Source organism: Lithobates pipiens, unplaced genomic scaffold (genome assembly GCF_037356315.1).
Source record: "Lithobates pipiens isolate NorthernLeopardFrog02 unplaced genomic scaffold, aLitPip1_a1.2 Scaffold_16, whole genome shotgun sequence".
Taxonomy (NCBI): domain Eukaryota; kingdom Metazoa; phylum Chordata; class Amphibia; order Anura; family Ranidae; genus Lithobates; species Lithobates pipiens.
The window spans coordinates 106,904,567-106,925,996 of NW_027507748.1; the positions used below are offsets into that span (position 1 = coordinate 106,904,567).

Here is a 21,430-nt window from a genome sequence, read left to right on the forward strand (position 1 = left end):
CAGGTCCACGCTGTAGCCGTCATTCGGCTATAGCGCGGATCTCTACTGGTTTAATTAAAAATTGCCTCTTTCTTTTGTTTATAGCGCAATTTTTTTTTAAATGCGGAGGTTATCAGATACCACCAAAAGAAAGCTCAATTTGAGGGGGGAAAAGGGACATCAATTTTATTTTTATTTTGGGTACAGCGTCGCACGACCACGCAATTGTCAGTTAAAGCGACGCAGTGCCATATAGCAAAAAATGGTCTGTTAAGGAAGTGGGTAAAACCTTCCGGAGCTGAAGTGGTTAAGAAAGCAGATTGTAGCTGGTGTATGTAACGTAAGTGGCATGCACTACACAATCTGTTTTTGAACCTAAAAAACAATTATACAGTACCGTGCAAAAGTTTTAGGCAGGTGTGAAAAAATGCTGTAAATGAAGAATGCTTACAGAAATTGAAGTGTTAATTTACTTTACATTTTGTTGATAAAAATAAACTAACATAAGGGAAATGCTAATCAAATCAATATTGGGTGTGACCATTCTTTGCCTTCAAGACGGCATCAATTCTTCAATTCATCTAGGTACAATTGCACACAGATTTTTAAGGAATTTGGCAGGCAGGTTGTTCCAAACATCTTGGGGAACTAACAACAGATCTTCTGTGAATGTAGGCTGCCTCAGATCTTCCTGTCTCTTCATGTAACTCTAGACAGACACAATATTGTTGAGATCCGAGCTCTGTGGGGGCCAAACCATCACTTCCAGGACTCCTTGTTCTTCTTTACACTGAAGATAGTTCTTAATGGCCATGGCTGTATGTTTGAGGTCGTTGTCCTGTTGTATAAAAAATTAGGGGCCAACACACATCTCCCTGATGGTAAGGCATGATGGATTAATATCTGCCTGTATTTCCCAGCATTGAGGACATCATTGATCCTGACCAAATCTCCAACTCCATTTGCAGAAATGCAGCTCCAAACTTGCAAGGAACCTCCACCATACTTTACTGTTGCCTGCAGAGACTCATTATTATACTGCTCTCCAACAAACTGCTACAGCCAAATATTTCAAATTTTCACTCATCACTCCAGAGCACCTGCTGCCATTTTTCTGCACCCCACTTCCTATGTTTTTGTGCATAGTTGAGACACTTGGCTTTGTTACCATGTCCTATGCATAAAAACATAGGGGGTGGGGTAGGGTAAGCTCAATTGTTGTTTTTTTTTTTTTTTTTTGTTCCGCCCGCTGGGTTGAACGAAAAAAAAAAAAAAACATTTATGGTGTGTACCAGGGTTTAGGCACTGGGGGCTCCCTCTAGATTAATCTACAGTCTTTATATTTAATACAGTAATCAAATATCTCCAGAATATGTGCTCACTAAAAATGCACTTTATCTCTTGAATAATCCAAGGTCCTTGATTCATAACAGTGTTTACCCGGTAAGCACACAGATAGCCATTGTACGGAATTGTTGCTTCCATCACAATTGCACTCTGTGCTTGGCTCTAGATGACGCAAGAAGCTGGAGGTCTTGTTGCATTTTGCTTTGTGCCGCGATTGAGATATAATGAATAACTAATTGTTGAACTTATAACATACCAGGGCCACACTTTGTGTTCCATTAAAGTCCAAGGTCTGTAAACAGGCACACTTCTTTACAGCTTAATCAGTGGTGTTGCTTCAATACTGCTTTTTTGTTATTTGCCTGGCATATAATCTTCTGAAGAGTAATATGCTAATGTTTCTCTTAGTGCAGAAGTCGTGTGAAGTTTCATTACAGCACTCTTCTGTTCTGGAATAAACAATAGTCTCATGACTAGACGGGCCGCCTTCTTCTATCAGTTCTTTGTTGTCCAGCAGTCAGTCATGTGAAATCCGGGCTCAATTTAACACATTATCTGTTTTCTTTCTTATGCTCACATTAAAATGATAATATCCAGTTTGAATCTTCTCTGAAATGCCGCTGCTTCTTTTAATTATTAGAAGAAAGACTGTTTTTATGAGTTCAGATTTCAACTGTGTAGTGTCATGCACTTCTCAGCTCACACAAATCTGGTCTAGACATCTTATTAATTGCTTGTAAACTGAAAGAAGAAATAGTGTGACAACCCGTCTACATATGTATGTATAGATATACATTTTTATGAATTGTACCAGATATTATAATTGTATTGGATATACATCTACTCATGATTATGCGTTTGTATGTTAATTTGTATAATAAGCTGAATTCTTTATACCTACGTGCTTCATTCAAAGTCCCAATCCCCTTTCTCCTCATTTTTTGTAAACTGAAATAATGAATATACTGACTACGCATTAACTGTACTGCCGAAGGTACATCAAGCTGCATCTTAAAATCATAAGTTGAAGGTGTATAGTGCTTAAGTGCATTCTGAGAGGTCAAACCAAAGCTAGTAATTACAAAAAAAAGGCCGGATTTCAAAAGCCAGACAGCTTGGATGAGGAGCCAGCCAGTACCATTAAAGTGGAACTAAAGTCTGGAAGAACTGCCCAGAAAAGACAATCAGAAGGCAAAAGACTAGTCACCAGTATTGACTGTGGTATTGCCTGCATTTTTTCCCCTAATGATTTACCATGCCTTGTTTTACACCGTGTCTCTGTGTTGTTGCATTGCTGAATGAAGAACCATACGCTAACATCTCATTCTCTGGAATACTTTTTTTGAGATATCCATTGTACAGCTGGTAATATGATGTCGCTCCCCAGAGACCACCACTCCCTAATTCATTTCACCAGTAACCGCTTTATCACAAGGAACTGTGTTGAGGCAACCATCTTGCTGGAAGCAGGGCTTTGCTTCCTCGTGTCAGAGCTTCCTCTAAAAATAACAGTAAACAATGGTGACCTCACCAAATCGAACGCCAAATCTCCTGAGACTAGCAGTCAGACAGCAATGCTTTGGATTACACACTGCAGATATACAGTGTCTTGCAAAAGTATTCAACCCCCTTGGCATTTTTCGTGTATTGTTGCCTCACAACCTGGAATTAACATGGATTGTTTGAGGATTTGCATAATTAAATTTAAAGAACATGCCCACAACTTTGAAGATTTTTTTTTTTATTATTGTGAAGCAAACGACAAGTAGCACAAAATAACAGAAAAAGACAATGTGCATAACTATTCACCGCCTATTCAGTCAATATTTTATAGCAGGGGTTGACAAATTTGCTTGGAATCTAGGAGCCAGCTAAAAAAGTTAGGAGCCAGGTCCGTGACGGCGATCTGGACCTGTCCCTGGCCTGACATGGAGACGAGTGAGGGGAAGATAGCCCCCCAGCCCCCCACCTGTCTCCAAGTCATTGCCCATAGCTCTTAGAGGGACATTTTTAAATTGCATTTTAGTGTAAATATGAGATGTGAGGTCTCTCTGACCCCAGATCTCATATATAAAAGAGGACCTGTCATGCTTTTTTCTATTACAAGGGATTTTTACATTCCTTGTAATAGGAATAAAAGTGACACACTTTTTTTTTTTTTTTTTAAAGAACAGTGAAAAAAATAAAAATAAAAGTTAAAATAAGAAAAAAAAATTGTTTTAAATGCGCCCTGTCTTGCCAAGCTTGCGTGCAGAAGCGAACGCATATATGAAAGCGGTGTTCAAACCACACATGTGAGGTATCGCTGCGATTGGTAGAGTAAGAGCAATAATTCTAGCCCCAGACCTCCTCTGTAACTCAAAACGTGCAACCTGAAGAATTTTTTAAACGTCGCCTATGGAGATTTTAAAGGGTAAAAGTTTGTCGCCATTCCATGAGCGGGCGCAATTTTGAAGCGTGACATGTTGGGTATCGATTTACTCGGCGTAACATTATCTTTCACAATATAAAAAAAAAAAAATTGGGCTAACTTTACTGTTTTTTTTTTTTTATTAAATAAAAAAAATTTCCCCCAAAAAAGTGCGCTTGTAAGTCCGCTGTGCAAATATGGTGTGACAGACAGTATTGCAACGACCACCATTTTACTCTCCAGGGTGTTAGAATAAATAATAAAAAAAATATATATATATATATATATATATATATATATATATATATATATATATATATATATATATATAAATATAAATTTTTTTGGTTTTGTTTTGTTTAGGGGTTCTAAGTAAAGGGATGGAGAGAGACTGGCCCATTAGCATTGTTGGTTGTAATTCCAACGGCCACCACAAGAGGGCGCCAGATTCCAGAAGGAACCATAGGATCACAGAAGGCCTCAAAGCCGGGGGCTCAATTACCGGCCGCCTGCGGCGCGGCCCGACGCGATCGCGCGGGGGGGGGGGGTCCACGGAGACGGGATACCCCCAGCTATGCTGCCCCAGGCGCAAGGTCGCTGATTCTAGTCGCCAATGCGACCTGGCGACCGGGTTTTGTCGAGCACTGTTTTATAGAGCCACCTTTTGCGGCTATCACAGCTCCAAGTCACTTTGGATAAGTCTCTATGAGCTTGCCACATCTTACCACTGGGATCTTTGCCCATTCCTCCTTGCCAAACTGCTCCAGCTCTTTCAAGTTGGATGATTTGCTCTTGTGAACAGCAATATTTAAAGTGATTGTAAAGGTTGTTTTATATGTTTTTAAATAAAAAAACATGTCTTGCCTCCACTGTGCAGCTCGTTTTGCACAGCGTGGCCCAGAACATCCTCTTCTGGGGTTCCCTGATGGCTCTCGTGGCTCCTACCTGCATCAGATTAACCTCTAGGAGAAGCGCTCTCCCGAGGGGGGTTACCTTGTAGGCGTGCTCCCGTGTCCAGCATTTGCGTTCACAGAGACGAATGCCAGACTAGGCCCCGTCCCCAGTGCCAGCGCCATTGGATTTGATTGACAGCAGCAGGAGCCAATGGCTGCGCTGCTATCAATCTAACCATTTAGGACATGAGACACCAGCTAGAGCTCGTGTGCTTGTCCCCAAGAAGTAAGACTGAGTTCAGGTAAGTAAAACGGGGGCTCTGGGGGGCTGCAGCATGAGAAGGTTTTTCACCTTAATGCATAGCATGCATTAAGGTGAAAAGCCTTGAGAGTTTAAAACCCCTTTTAAGTCTGACCACAGATTTTCTATTGGATTGAGATCTGGGCTTTGACTAGGCCATTCCAACACATTTTATAAGTTTCCCCTTAAACCACTCAAGTGTTGCTTTAGCAGTGTGTTTGGGGTCATTATCCTGCTAGAAGGTGAACCTCTGTCCTAGCCTCAAGTCACACGCAGAGTGGTACAGAAGAATATCCCTGTATTTAGCACCATCCATTTTTCCCTCAAATCTGACCAGTTTCCCAGTCCTGACTGCTGAAAAATTTGATGGCTTAAAAGTTCAATTTTAGTCTCATCAGACCAGAACACTTTCCTCCATACATTTTGGGTGAAAGTGGGAGTCTCCCACATGCCTTTTCGCAAACTCAAAACGTGCCATTTTGTTTTTTGCTGAAAGTAATGGATTTCTTCCGCTCAAGAACAATTACCATTTCTAGTTGGTCCTGAAAACACAATCTTCACTTTCACATGGTTTAGTAATTACCTTGTAGATTTATCCAACTGCGTGTTGAACAACTTGGGGTTACATTATTAACCACTTGCCGACCGCCTCACGCCGATGTACGTCGGCAGAATGGCACGGGCAGGCATAAGCACGTAGATGTACGTGATTTGCCTCCCGCGGGTCGGGGGCCCGATCGGGCCCCCGCCCGGTGCCTGCGGCGGTCGGTTTTCGTTCGGGAGCGATCCCGGACGAGGGGACGGCCATTCATTCATGGCCACCCCCTCGCGATCGCTCCCGACGAATGGAAATCCCCGGTGACATCACTTCCTCTCCTGTAATGTAAACACAGGAGAGGAAGTGATGTATTCTCTCCTCCGTGTCGGTATTTTTCGTTCCGACACGGAGGAGAGCGGATCAGTGAGTTGCACCAACACATCCCACACACAGTAGAACATGCCAGGCACACTCACACCCCCCCTTTACCCCCCGATCACCCCCCCAATTACCCCTGCCCCCCAGTCACAGTGACACCAATGTCATTTTTTTTTTTTTTTTTTTTTTTTTTGCATTGGTGTCATTTGTGACTGTAATAACTGTTAGGGCAGTTAGGGTTAGCCCCCTTTAGTTCTAATGTACCCCCCTAACCCCCCCAATAAAGGTTTAACCCCGTGATCACCCCCCGTCGCCAGTGTCACTAAGGCTGGGTTCACATTGCAGCGGTTTATGAGAACGAATGTGATTCGCACCGCACTGCAGTGCAAATCACATCCGATCTCTGTGCGATTCGAGTTCAGCCATTCGCCGCACCCGCCGCACCCGCCACACCCGCCGCAAATTCGCACGGGACCCTTTTTTTGGCCCGCAGCAGAATCGGATCGCATGGGTGTTCACACCATGCGATCCGAGTTTGCAGATCGCACTGCGATATGCGAACTGATCTGGGGGTGTCAGTAACATTTCACTGACACTCCCAGCAGTTCGCATAGGGCAGTGTGAACTGCCGCCGGGAGGCATGCGATGCGGGAACCCGCCGCGGATTCGCGGCGTTTCCGCATCGCTCCAGTGTGAACCCAGCCTAATAAGCGATCATTTTTCTGATCGCCGTATTAGTGTCACAGGTGACGCTAGTTAGGCAGGTAGGTATTTAGGTTCGCCGCAGCTTTTTATAGCGCTAGGGACCCCCATATACTACCGCATAAAGCCCCCTGATTGCCCCCTAGTTAACCCTTTCACCAGTGATCACCATATAACTGTTACAGGTGACGCTGGTTGGTTAGTTATTTTTTTATAGTTTCAGGGCACCCGCCATTTATTACCTAATAAAGGTTTAACCCCCTGATCACCCGGCAGGTGTCATTTGTGACTAATAACTGTTAGGGCAGTTAGGGTTAGCCCCCTTTAGTTCTAAGGTACCCCCCTAACCCCCCCAATAAAGGTTTAACCCCGTGATCACCCCCCGTCGCCAGTGTCACTAAGGCTGGGTTCACATTGCAGCGGTTTATGAGAACGGATGTGATTCGCACCGCACTGCAGTGCAAATCACATCCGATCTCTGTGCGATTCGAGTTCAGCTATACAGATAGTATGGCTGAATTCGTGTCGCACCCGCCGCACCCGCCGCAAACTCGCACGGGACCCTTTTTTTGGTCCGCAGCAGAATCGGATCGCATGGGTGTTCACACCATGCGATCCAAGTTTGCAGATCGCACTGCGATATGCGAACTGATCTGGGGGTGTCATTAACATTTCACTGACACTCCCAGCAGTTCGCATAGGGCAGTGTGAACTGCCGCCGGGAGGCATGCGATGCGGGAACCCGCCGCGCATTCGTGGCGTTCCCGCATCGCTCCAGTGTGAACCCAGCCTAATAAGCGATCGTTTTTCTGATCGCTGTATTAGTGTCACAGGTGACGCTAGTTAGGCAGGTAGGTATTTAGGTTCGCCGCAGCTTTTTATAGCGCCAGGGACCCCCATATACTACCGCATAAAGCCCCCTGATTGCCCCCTAGTTAACCCTTTCACCAGTGATCACCATATAACTGTTACAGGTGACGCTGGTTGGTTAGTTATTTTTTTATAGTTTCAGGGCACCCGCCATTTATTACCTAGTCTCACTAGTGTACCCCTAAATTTAGGGGTGTCTACTTTCTAAAATGGGGTCATTTGGGGGGGGGGGTTTGTGCCATCTTGGCATTTTATGGCCTTCAAAACTGTAACGCCCTTAGAAAGCCTGAAGGCGGTGCTTGGTTTTTGGGGCCCCGTACGCGGCTAGGCTCCCAAAAAGTCCCACATATGTGGTATCCCCGTACTCAGGAGAAGCAGCAGAATTTATTTTGGGGTGTCATTTCACATATGCCCATGGCATGCGTGAGCAATATATCATTTAGTGACAACTTTGTGAAAAAAAAAAAAAGTTTGTAATTTTCCCGCAACTTGTGGCAAAATATAAAATATTCCATGGACTCAACATGCCTCTCAGCAAATAGCTTGGGGTGTCTACTTTCTAAAATGGGGTCATTTGTGGGGGTTTTGTGCCATCTTGGCATTTTATGGCCTTCAAAACTGTAATAGGTAGTGAGAAGTGAACTCAAAAAATTACGCCCTTAGAAAGCCTGAAGGCGGTGCTTGGTTTTCGGGGCCCCGTACGCGGCTAGGCTCCCAAAAAGTCCCACATATGTGGTATCCCCGTACTCAGGAGAAGCAGCAGAATTTATTTTGGGGTGTCATTTCACATATGCCCATGGCATGCATGAGCAATATATCATTTAGTGACAACTTTGTGAAAAAAAAAAAAAAAAAAAAAAAGTTTGTAATTTTCCCGCAACTTGTGGCAAAATATAAAATATTCCATGGACTCAACATGCCTCTCAGCAAATAGCTTGGGGTGTCTACTTTCTAAAATGGGGTCATTTGTGGGGGTTTTGTGCCATCTTGGCATTTTATGGCCTTCAAAACTGTAATAGGTAGTGAGGCGTGAAATCAAAAATTTACGCCCTTAGAAAGCCTGAAGGCGGTGCTTGGTTTTCGGGGCCCTGTACGCGGCTAGGCTCCCAAAAAGTCCCACATATGTGGTATCCCCGTACTCAGGAGAAGCAGCAGAATTTATTTTGGGGTGTCATTTCACATACGCCCATAGCATGTGTGAGCAATATATCATTTAGTGACAACTTTGTGTAAAAAAAAAAAAAAAAATTTTTTTTTGTCATTATTCAATCGCTTGAGGCAAAAAAATAAAATATTCAATGGGCTCAACATGCCTCTTATCAATTTCCTTAGGGGGTCTACTTTCCAAAATGGGGTCATTTGGGGGGGTTTTGTACTGCCCTGTCATTTTAGCACCTCAAGAAATGAGATAGGCAGTCGTAAACTAAAAGCTGCGTAAATTCCAGAAAACGTACCTTAGTTTGTAGATGTGACAACTTTTGCGCAAACCAATAAATATACAATTATTGACTTTTTTTTTACCAAAGACATGTGGCTGAATACATTTTGTCCTAAATGTATGACTAAAATTGAGTTTATTGGATTTTTCTAATAACAAAAAGTAGAAAATATCATTTTTTTTCAAAATTTGCGGTCTTTTTACGTTTATATCGCAAAAAATAAAAATCGCAGAGGCAATCAAATACCATCAAAAGAAAGCTCTATTTGTGGGAAGAAAAGGACGCAAATTTTGTTTGGGTACAACATTGCATGACCGCGCAATTACCAGTTAAAGCAGCGCAGTGCCAAAGTGTAAAAAGACCTCTGGTCATTTACCAGCAAAATGGTCCAGTCTGAAAGTGGTTAATATGCAAAGCAAACTCACCCATCCGTACATGTCTCCATGCTTTTTCTTAAGAATCACTTTGAAAAATCATCCCCTAGCATTTCTAGCTGTGATTATCTTGAGTAAGGAAAGATGATTCATGTAGCATTTACTTCCTGGAATCCATGTGCCCTTAGCTTGCGCGCAGGCGGGTGTGTTTAGCTGAGAGTCCTCTTTCCCCCCACCCACAGATGAAAAATAGAAGAAAATGGTCCAGTCCATGAAGACTCCTGGGACACGTGATGATAGTTTGGCCTAGGCCAAAAAACAGGAAGCAACTTAAGAAATAAAATAAAAAAGTGAAACAAGAAAATATAATCTATTTACTGAGGCTAGCAGCATAAGGATTAAAATGGTTAATGCTGATTGAGAGAATAGAGTTCTGCTTTAAGAAATGACTCTCAAAAATTAACAGTGATGGATATTTTAGCGCATTCTGAGTCTTTCGATTCCAATACATACCTGTCTTGTTCTCGCTTTTTGTTAAAGTAGCTAATTTATTTCCTTTTGGTTTTGTAGTCTGGCTCAGAGTAAAGCTTCATCTTCGAGATGCCAAAACAAATGAAGATAAGAAGAAATGTGTAGCATTTTGGCTGGAGCGGTATGCCAAGAGGGAGCCAGGCAAACTCTTAACCGTTGTCTTTGATATGGCCGAGTGCGGACTTAGTAATGTAGTAAGTTGCATAATTTTATTACACTATATTTTCAGTGGGTACACAGTTCAAGTTATTACTCCAAAGCTGAACTCCAGATGTTGATTAAAAAAAAAAATTATTATTGTGGGTATTTAAAAAGTTTTTAAACTCAACTACTGTAAATATGTTTACATTTTTAGATTGCCAGAATATAATCCCTGCACAGAATGGGATTTGACTGGGAAAGGAGGGGCAGCATTCTGAGCCATTTGGGTTCTAATGCATGGGTATGTGCAGTATGCTGCTAGAACAGGGCTCAAAATTTCAAGTCCTGAGCTACTAGCCAGGCCTTAAGAGTTGGTGTCAGTGGACGCCATAATACCTCCCTGCATTGGTGCAAGTTTACGCCATAATACCTCCTAGCATTGGTGCAAGTGGATGCCATAATACCTCCCAGCATTGGTGCCAGTGGACGCCATAATAACCTTCAACACAGGTATCAGGGGATTTGTTAATAACCCCCGGCATTTATGTCAGTGGGCACCATAATAATCCCCAACACTGGTTTCAGAGGACGCATTAGTAACTCCCAGCACTGGTATCAGAGGACACTTTAGTAACTTTCAGCACTGAAGTCAGTGGGCGCATTAATAATCCCCAGCATTGATGTCAATGGGTGCATTAATAACTGCTAGCGCAGGTATCCGTATTATTAACCCCCTCCCCCACATTGGGGGTCATGGGAGCGGTTACATTTCAATGCAACTGACCACCAATGTAGGGCGTGGGGGTTAACTTTCACTGACATTACCGCAAATGCAGAAGTGCCTCGAGGACCAATGTAAGGTGGGGTGGGGGAAGAGCAGGTTAACGTTTACTGCCATTTAAGACCTATGCATGTAGTGGGGTTAACTTTCACTGCCACTGACCCCCCACTCCCCACCTGCATTGGTGGACATGGCAGTGTTACCCTCTTCCTCAATTTCAGCCTGTTCCAGTCCCATTCCTCTAGTACTATGGTGCTGGACAAGGAGCAAGTACAATCAGCTAAGCTTACCTCACACATTGAATGTCAATCAATGGCAAGCTCACATCTCCCTCTTCCAGGAGTGAAGGTGGGTGGCTAGACAGGCGGGTGGTTCCAGCAGGTGGGCACTTGAGCGTGCATTTTAGGCAGGTGGGCGGGCTATTCAGGCGGGTTAGCGGTTCACGCAGCTATGCTGGCGGAATCTCAGAAGATTGCTGCATCCCCATCCCACCCACACAACAAGCAGCAAGAGCCTGGAGCTGCCAGTCCCAAAGCTAGAGGGAGGGGGGAGCAAAACCATCCCTCCAGCAACCATTGCAGCCTGAGCCCCAGGGATGGTGTACGTGTGCTGATGCTTTCCAATTGTCCAGTGTTTTGTCTTTTTGACAAAGTGGTGTTGCTGCAGAAGAGGTCAGGGATCTTGCTCTACTGTTAGACAGGGATGCCTAGATGACAAAACTGGCTTCAGATCATAAAAGTTCTTCTGATACAGTACCTATGTAGTTCATCTGTATATTTAATCGCTTGCCTGGAGTTCTGATTTTTGGTTGAATATGTATTGCATTTCAGTGAAAATACAATCGAGGAGAAAGAGCAGGGGATAGTAAATGACTCCCCGGTAACAAATGTGTATAACAATACAATTATGTAGAAATTGATTGCCATACAATGCATACATGCTGTACGCAAACTTCATTGAAAGGTGTAATCCAGTCCTTGGGACCAAGAGTTTTTTGCTTTTTAAGGCTTACACAGAAGTCATGTTTGATTTGACAGTCATGCGTTTACTTGATTGATCTATGTTATTGAGAGAGATTTTTCAATGTGCAGCACTTTCTAGGCAATTTCTATTAGAGTAATTTTCTGGAGTGTGTATATAATTATATATATTTTATGTGTGTGTGTGTATATATGTATATATATATATGTGTATATATATATATGTATATATATATATATATATATATATATATATATATATATATATATATATATATATATATATATATATATATATATATATATATATATTCATATATATATATAATTCATATATATTTTTTCTTTCCATCCTCACACATCAATTTACTTTACTTTACATTTCATAGTCACAATCAAATATATATGTAAAGTGTTCTTTTAATAACACTCCATTGTTTATAATACCACGTGATCAGCATTTAGAACCATGGGTATGTTTGCTGCTATCTCTAAAGTAAAACCTATTGGTGGTTATAATACAGTAGACTGGAAACCGAAAGATTTTAGATTAGAATATTAAGTGGTGTGAAGATTATTAGCTTAGCAAAGGTAATATATCTATGGGACTAATAATAGTCTTGCCCAGACGGCAAAACTGGATTGTATGTAAAAACATTTTTCAAATATGAAAGAAACGCACACTGCATAATGGATATTTTTCAATGCCAGATCTTACCTTTAGAGAGCTTGGCTGCCCAGCCATGCAACAGTTATAGTCCACTCAAAGATCTTATGCAGATACTGGTTTTCTGAAATTATACAATCGTTTAGGAAGGCATGGTAAAACCCCCAAAAAAAGGGAAGAGGTGATAATTATAGTGCATGGGTGTTACCCCCTTACTGCAGTCTAAGTCACTGACTCATGAGTGCTGTATGGTATACTGTATATTCCAAGCTTTTCAAATTCAACATCAAGCCTCCTATGAAGCATTTAAATTTGTGAATCGGAGCTCTGCCATGTTTATCTTATGCCAGTTTATGGTTATGTTCTGAACACTCCCACATCATTTTTTGAATATATGTATTATACCTGCTATTTAATCAATCTGCTGATACATCTGATACAGTGACAGGGCCTATAAAAAGTATTCACCCCTTGGACGTTTTCATGTTTAACTGTTACAGAAGATTAAATCACAGTGAATTTATTATTTTTATCATCTTAACATCCAGGGCTTCTTGTAATAAGCTTTAATCACCTTCCAAAAGTATGTATTGTATAAAAAACACTACATGGCCAATTGCAGATGTAAACATTCCTCTTATTATGACACACCTAAATCCATCGCAGCCAATTACTACTCAAGTATGTGACTTTGGAAATGAAAGGGTTTTCGCGTGAGTCAGTATCCTGGTATAACCTACATCATGAAGACAAAAGATCACTTTAAGCTTGAAAGGGTTACTGAAAATTGCAAGTCGGAATGAAAACTCAGTAGTTTCCATGACATTGCAAATCCCTTGAAGTACAGTTTTTAAGAAATGGAAACTGAAGGCTATAGCTGTAAATGTGCACAGAAAAGGCTGTTCACTAGAAGATGAGGCGTGAAGTCTCTCCGTGGCCTCCCCCACTAGTCTCCTCCTTGGGCGATTGCTAATACCTCTTTGAAGGAGTTAACGCCTTCAGTGGCTGAGATTCTGTGAATAACTGGACTACAACTACCGACAGCCTTTGCGGTTCTCAGCTTGTAGTTCTCACTGAACTACCATGGCACTGTTGAGTGTGTGGTAATTTATGGATTATTCCTGTCAAGTCTGCAGGAGACCTGCATGGCATCAGCGATCTGCTGATGACTGATGCAATGCTTTGCAGGCTCCTAAAATAAAATTAAAAAAAAAGCAAATACACATTTATTTATTTTTTTTTACCTGCAAAAAAAGTGTTTATTTTTAAAAGGTGAACTTATCCTTTTAATGCACCTTCCCTGCCATGAGGCATGGTGATAAGATCATGTTGTGAGGTTGTTTCTCTGCAGCAGTCCCTGAAAACCTTCTAGCGGGTAGAATGAATATAGCAAAATATAGGGACATTTTTTTAAGAAACGCCAGAGTCGAGCGCTTCATCTTTTATAGATAATTTTGTTGCAGGGCTTGAAATAGGCTGTTCACTTGGGTCCCTTGCAATCTGATCGAGCTGAATCAGTATTGCAAAGAGGAATAGGAAGAAACTGTAGTGCCCAGATATGGAACACTGGTATATACTTAGCCACATAGACTCAAGGCTGTAATTGTTAAAATTACATCTTTTAAACACAAATTTGAATGGTATGTTTAGTCTCTACCCAAAAATCTGCAGATTTAAAGGAATATTCAGCCTGCTAGGGAGCCTAACCATTGGCCAATAAGTATATATTTTAGGAGCAGATTGGTTTATTCCTAAATATTTACAGTCACTTATCACACTTGTGGCTTTTATATAGTGTCTGTGTATTGTGATATAATCCTCCTGTTGATAAAGAGAAGTACATATTTTGACCCCCATGCTGTCATTTTTGCAAGACTGAGTTTTACCACGTGTTTAGTAAAGTTTCTAAAAATTAAAGGAGATTTACATCCCAAGCTCATTTAGCTGACATCACAGAGCCAGTCCAGGCTGGGGAAAGATCGTGACCATATGGTCGGTATCCACCCAGATCCCTGGACCGGCACCTGGCTCAGTCTCTCAGTGAGCTGCTGAGAGCCTGAGCCAGCCGCTCCTGCCCCTTCACAGTTCAGAGCTCCAGTGAGTGCTGGAAGGGCAGAGCAGACAGCGGTGACTGACAGTCACTAGCTCTCTCCTTATGGTGCACTGAGAACAGAGCGGTCAGTGGTGTTTGGTAGCTTGGTTCTCAGCGTTAGAGCCTGTGGGATTCAGAGGCAGCATCAGACTGATGCTGCATCCAGATAGGCAAGTATGGGGGATCTGGTAGATCATAGGCTCAATAATAGCATGCAATGCCAAGCTGTGGTTTCCAAAGCGAGCAAAGTCCTTTCTTTCATTAAGAGAGGTATGGACTCCAGAGAGAGAGAGAAATAATTTTGCCCCTGTACAAATCATTAGTAAGACCTCATCTGGAAAATACAGTCCAGTTTTTGGCACCAGCTCTCAAAAGAAATATCGGGGTACTGGAGAAAGTGCAGAGAAGGGCAACCAAACTGATAAGAGGCATGGAGGAGCTCAGCTATGAGGAAAGATTAGAGGAACTGAATTTATTCACTCTTGAGAAGAAGAGATTAAGGGGTAATGTGTGTGTGTGTGTGTGTGTGTGTATGTGTAATAATATATATATATATATATATATATATATATATATATATATATATATATATATATATATATATAAAATGTGGTCCATATAGTGAACTTTGGTGTTGAGTTATTCACTTTACGGTCAACACTGAGGACAAGGGGGCCCTCCTTACGTCTAGAGGAAAAGAGATTTCATTTCCAAATACGGAAAGGTTTCTTCGCAGTAATGCCGCGTACACATGATCGGATTTTCCCGATGGAATTCGGCTCAAGCTGTCTTGCCTACACACGGTCACACCAAATTCCAATCTTTTATAACGCAGTGGCGTACAACGCGACTAGAAAAAGGAAGTTCAATATCCAGTAGCCAATAGCTTCTGTCTTGTAGTTGAATCTGAGCATGCGTGATCTTTGGCGTGTCGGAATTGCATACACACGATCGGAATTGCCGATAGAATGTTTTTCTGTCGGGAAAATTGAGAACATGCTATCAATTTTTGGCTGGCGGGAAATCAGACAGCTAAATTCCGATGGAGCATACACATGGTCGCATTTTCCGATGAAAAACTCTCATCTGTCTTTTTCTGGCCGGAATTCCGATCGTGTGTACGCGGGATAAGAGCTGTGAAAATGTGGAATAGACTCCCTCCAGAGATGGTTCTGGCCAGCTCAGTAGATTGCTTTAAGAAAGGCCTGGATTCTTTCCTAAATGTACATAATATAACTGGGTACTGACATTTTATAGGTAAAGTTGATCCGGGGAAAATCCGATTGCCTCTCTGGGATCAGGAAGGAATTTTTTCTCCTGCTGTAGCAAATTGGATCATGCTCTGCTGGGGGTTTTCTCCTTCTGGATCAAATGTGGGTATGGGATTGTATGATATATTTTATTTTTTTATGGTTAAACTAGATGGACTTGTCTTTTTTCAACCTGACTAACTCTGTAACTGAAGGTAACCAAAAACCCTTTTTTTTTTTTTTTTGCAGCAGATTTTGTCTTAATTTCTGTTGATTGTCCTTTTAACCCTGTAGATGTTAAACCTATTTTGCAAATCATTGTATGTGACTTTGATGTGCTAAAGTATTTGAGAAGTCAGACTTTCCTCTGTGGACCAACATCAAAGAACACTTTATGAACAAATTTTACTTGCCTTCAAAGTATCTTTAATATAGCTGTGCAGTCACTTTTTACTGGTGTCACACACAGCAAAATCTAAAACCTTTTTAAAACCTTTACCAAAATATCATCAAACTTCAAAAAAAAAAAAAAAAAAAAGTTTGTCATTTCTTTGTATCTTGCTATAAAATTGTTTCCTTTTGAAAAAAAAAAAACAATCTAACTTATGTTGTCCAACCTGTATCCTCCTGTAACTGCATACAATATTGCCGAAAAAAGGCTTTTGCTGGAGTGGTAAAATGTACTTTTTTGTCCTCTTCCTGAAAAACCAGAGCAATGGCTATTTTTGTAATCTGCATCCATGTGCACTTTCTTTAGCCAGCGATCTCCCCCGCATAGTAATAAGCAAATGTGATATCGCATGCAAAGGAGATAAAACATGGTTTTCATTGCAGCAGTTTCATTAGGAAAGGTTGTTCTTCAGATAATGGGAATTTGCATTCGCAATCCTCCTGGGTTTTTAGTGAAGATAAAGTGATGATTTTTTTTTCTTTCCTTCTGCTTTTTGAAGTGGAAGTAATATATTTTTTAAAAAAGGACAATGCCTCAAGGACATTCCTCCAGAGTTGGTTAAATGTTTTACTTTGTGTGTGCGTATATGGAGATGCATTGTAATCAGTCAAATGTTAGGCTAGCTTCATTGTATTGGTATAGAATTTGACACAGGGAAGTGCATACAAAGGCCGTAGTGCTAACAAATTGTTTAAATATATGGGAGATTTAAAGAAGTGATATAAATCTAAATGAGCAGAATACTGGCAGAATCTATAACCACATTTTCTAGTTCCATCTAGTGTATCCAAACGCATTTTCAATTTCAGTCACTTTCATATTCGGCAAATAAAAATAGACTTTAAAATTACCCACAACTCTCCTTAGGATTATCTTCATTATAATTTAAAGTGGTTGTAAACCTCAGACGTGAAATATGAAAAAAGCACATCCTTCTATATTGTGTAATTTCCTTTCTCTACAGCTGAGGCTTGGTTCACACTGCTGCGATGCGAAAACCTGTGCAAATCCAGTGCGGGTTCTCGCTTTGCATACAACTCGCAGGCAGTTCACACTGCCCTATGTGAACCGCTGCGGGTGTCAATACAAAGTTAATGACACCCCCAGTTCAGTTTGCATATCGCAGTGCGAACGGTCAATTTAGACAGGAATTGGATCGCATGGGTGTAAACGCCCATGTAATCCAATTCTGGTGTGGACCAAAAAAGGGACCTGCATGACTTTTGTCCGAATGCGATGCAAGATTTCTCTTTAGTTCTTTCGTCTGTGTGTTTTCAATATGATCTACAGAGGAAATGGCTGCAGATACACAGCTACAACTTATATAGGAGGATTTGTTTAATTTCTGTGCATCACCTAATGCTAGGTAATTTGCTGGGTACTTGTGAGGGTTTACAACCATTTTAAAAATAAGGCATAGGGTTCGAGAAAGTGAAGGGTTTTGTCCACTGCAGAATATTTTAATTGGCTGCCATCATCACTTTCTTCCAATCAGCTTAAAAGACAAGTGTAGCCAATTGGTTACATACACTATATTACCAAATGTATTGAGATGCCTGCCTTTACACGCACATGAACTTTAATGGCATCCCAGTCTTAGTCTGTAGGGTTCAATATTTCTTTTGCCCACCCTTTGCAGCTATAACAGCTTCAGCTCTTCTGGAAAGGCTGTCCACAAGGTTTAGGAGTGTGTCTATGGGAATGTTTGACCATTTTCTCAGAAGTGTATTTGTGAGGTCAGGCACTGATGTGGACGAGAAGGCCTGGCTCGCAGTCTCCACTCTAATTCATCCCAAAGGATGAGGAGGAGTCCCAGCTTGTTTCACAGATATAAATGGCGGGGAAGCAAGGTGATATTATTAATATGGGTGATTTTTAATTATCCTGATATCAACTTGGCAAATGAAACTGCACAGTCTACAAAGGATTGCCATTTCCTTAAATGTGTTGCCAGAAAATTTAATGGAACAGATGGAAGCCCCAACAAGGAAAAATGCTCTGTTGGATTTATTCAACTTCAAACAAAATGACGCTGATTACTGATGTGCAAGATAGAAACTTAAAGGGATTGTAAAGTGAATTAAAAAAAACAAAAAAAACAAACATGTTATACTTACCTCCACTGTGCAGCTCGTTTTGCACAGAGTGGCCCCAAACCTGCTCTTCTGGGGTCCCTCAGCGGCTGTCTCTGCTTCCTCCCTCAGATGCTTCTCACATTCATGCGAGCTCCCTCGCATGGGGAGAAGCATCTGCGGGTGCGCTCCCGTGATACAGCCGGCGGCTATAGCCTGTATCACACGGCCCGGCGCTCTGCGTCAGTGGATGTAATTGACAGCAGCGCGAGCCAATGGCTGCGCTACTATCCATCCACTCCTGCCAATCATCGGCCAGGCTGAATGGTGGAAAGGACGTCGGGGGATGAGCACGGGACTTTCGAGGGGTCAGGTAAGTAAAACGGGGGGGCTGGGGGCGCCGGGACTGTCAGATGTTTTTTCACCTTAATGCATAGAATGCATTAAGGTGAAAAAACATTTACCTTTACAACCCCTTTAATAGTAACAGTGATCACGGTGTAATTACAGTTACATGAATTAAATGAAGCAGAAACATGTTGGTGTGACAAGAACTCTACATTTCAAAAAAAACTCACTCAGTAAGCTGAGAGCCTTACTGCCTAATACTCAATGGGATCAAATATTGGCAACAAAAAGTATGTAAGCAGGGGGAAGTGTTTTAACTTCCCTACCACAGAACATCATATGACTTCCTTGACTTTGTGCAGGCATCATTCAGATATCATGCTTTGCAGCTGGCAATTATGTGCACCATAAGAATGATCATAGCAACAGTTCTGCTGCTTGATCGTTCTTATAGGCGAAGGGAGGAGATCCCCCTCCTGTCACCATCCGGTGCTTCTCCAGGCTCTCCCGTGCTATCAGGGGCCCAGAGAAAGAATTGTCCGGCGCCGGATGATGACAATAGTGATTTCCTATGACCAGATGGTCACCAGGTAACTCTATGCCCATCACGCCCAGGTTCCTGGAAGCAAACAAAGCCACGATCGTGGCTGTCAGCATGAGATCGGGGAATTTTGTTTTCATGATCTCATGCTTTCCAGGCTGGAGAAGAGATGTGGAGTCTTATTGACCCTGGATCTCTCTAAAAAAAGGGGACCTGTCACAATAGATTCCTATTACAAGGGATGGTTACGTTCTTTGTAATAGGAATAAAAGTGATCAAAAATGTAAAAATGGTGAAAAAATTAAGTAAACAAAAAAAATTTAAATGCCCCTGTTCCCGGTAGCTCGCACTCAGAAGCGAACACGGCTATAAGTCCCGCCCACATATGTAAATGCTGTTCAAACTACATATGTGAGATATCGCTACGTGCATTAGAGTGTGTGCAACAATTCTAGCACTAGACCTCCTCTGTAACTCTAAACTGGTAACCTGTAAAAATAAAAAAAGCGTCGCCTATGAAGATTTTTAAGTACTGAAGTTTGGTGCCATTCCATGAGTGTTCGCAATTTAAAATTGTGACATGTTGGGTATCTATTTAAAAATTATGATTTTACATGAAGGAGAGAAATGCCAGAATAGGTCTAGTATGGAAGTGGTTAAAGATAAATGAAAGTGCATTGGCTATTGTATTCCATTAGGGTGACTAGCATAAAAGAACAAAATGAAAACCGAATGAAAAAAATAAAAATAAAACAGGCCTTTAAAAAGTACAAAGTAGAATGGATACCCTCGACATTCCAGATACACAAGCAATGCAAGAGAGCAATCGGAACGGCTAAAATAGAATATTGCCTACAGCAAGTAAAACAAATACCAAACGTTTTTTCAAATATCAATAGTATAAATGTTATGGGAAAACACATATAGCTCAAGCTTTCTATGTCCAATTGTTATAGGGTCTGCCGGGGAAAAGGCAGGTGTATTAAATAATTTTCCTCTTCAGTTTTTACAGATGAAAAAGATGGGTTTGATAGCTGTTACAATAGTATACTGACATTTCAGCAGAGGAATATATGGTTGACTGAAAATCACGTTCAAAAGAGACAAAGTGGTTGTGTGTGTGTGTGTATATATATATGTATATGTATATGTATGTGTATATATATATATATATATATATATATATATATATATATATATATATATATATATTTATACACCCAGTGAAGTGACTGGCCTCAGGTGATATACAGTGAGAAAACCAATCCTTCGACATAAGTTGTACTTGTACCTCTTCTCCACATATGTTCAAAGTCCAAATTTAATAAAGCTTGTCTCAGCTGTCAGAAAAAGGGAGTGAATAGCAAAAAAAACATGTGCTCTGTCAGGAGAGCTCTGACAGCTGATTGGAGGGAAAGGACACACCACCCCATTAATCGGGAACAGAGCAGAGGCTGTCAACCAGCTAGAGATCCCTCTCCTCTCACCTTTTTTCTTCTCTTGGTGTCAGGAAAACTGTGGGGGGGGGGGTTTTCCCCCGGTATATGGGGATCCGGTGCTTTTTGATGCTATTTACTGGATTCCAGTACAGTTCCGTGGTGGAAAAAAAAGGAGCATGTGTTTGTTTTTTTGTTTTTTGTTATTTTTTTCTGGTACTGAAAAGCAGTGGAACACACTGCACTGGTGTAAACCATGCCATTGGAACACACATAACCTACTTTCCACTGCACTGCATGTGGTGTGGTGTGAACTGGACCGAACAGTAAGATATTTTGTAAAGATGCATTTGCTTTTCCTTTTCTCCATATCCGTCTTTTGTTTAGTTTTGTAATATTTTTTTTAATGAATCTAGTAGAGTTTGGAGGTATGTGTTCTAGAAAGTCTAATTAATTTGGAAAATGCACAGACCAGGTTAGGTTTATATCAGTTTGTTTTGTTTTGTTACTAAAAAACAAAAACAAAAAATGCAGGGTAACTAACACAAATATTCCTTTTTTATTTCTTTAGGATATGGATTTTGTACGTTTTGTAATCAGCTGTTTTAAAATCTACTATCCAAGATACCTGTGTAAGTATATTCCTGAAGACTTAGAAACCTTGTCGCCGGGCCATTTATTTCAAGAACAATTTTCACATAAGAATATATTGTGCATTTAACCTTTTTTTAGGCATTCTATTTACCTATAAACGCCCTTTTTGGGTAGACATCCAAAAGAACTGAGATGGTTTCTGCCATCTTGGGTGTAATGTTCACATATTCAGAGCTGTTGCTCAAGTGACACGATTGTATTTCTAGTACAAAAAAAGTGCCGAGCTCAGATGGCCTTTTAGCAGCGATGGCAGCG

At 41.2% G+C, this 21,430-nt stretch overlaps 1 protein-coding gene across 2 annotated transcripts in view; it reads left to right on the forward strand.

Annotated features, from left to right (window-relative positions):
* The window catches only part of MOSPD2 (motile sperm domain containing 2), a 150,337-nt gene that overhangs the window by 58,647 nt on the left and 70,260 nt on the right, over nucleotides 1-21,430 (forward strand). For both annotated transcript variants that reach the window (XM_077480224.1, XM_077480223.1), the window contains exons 5-6: nucleotides 9,802-9,956; nucleotides 21,093-21,153. In XM_077480224.1, the coding sequence (XP_077336350.1) occupies nucleotides 9,802-9,956; nucleotides 21,093-21,153 (216 nt within the window). The remainder of the gene's footprint in view (nucleotides 1-9,801; nucleotides 9,957-21,092; nucleotides 21,154-21,430) is intronic.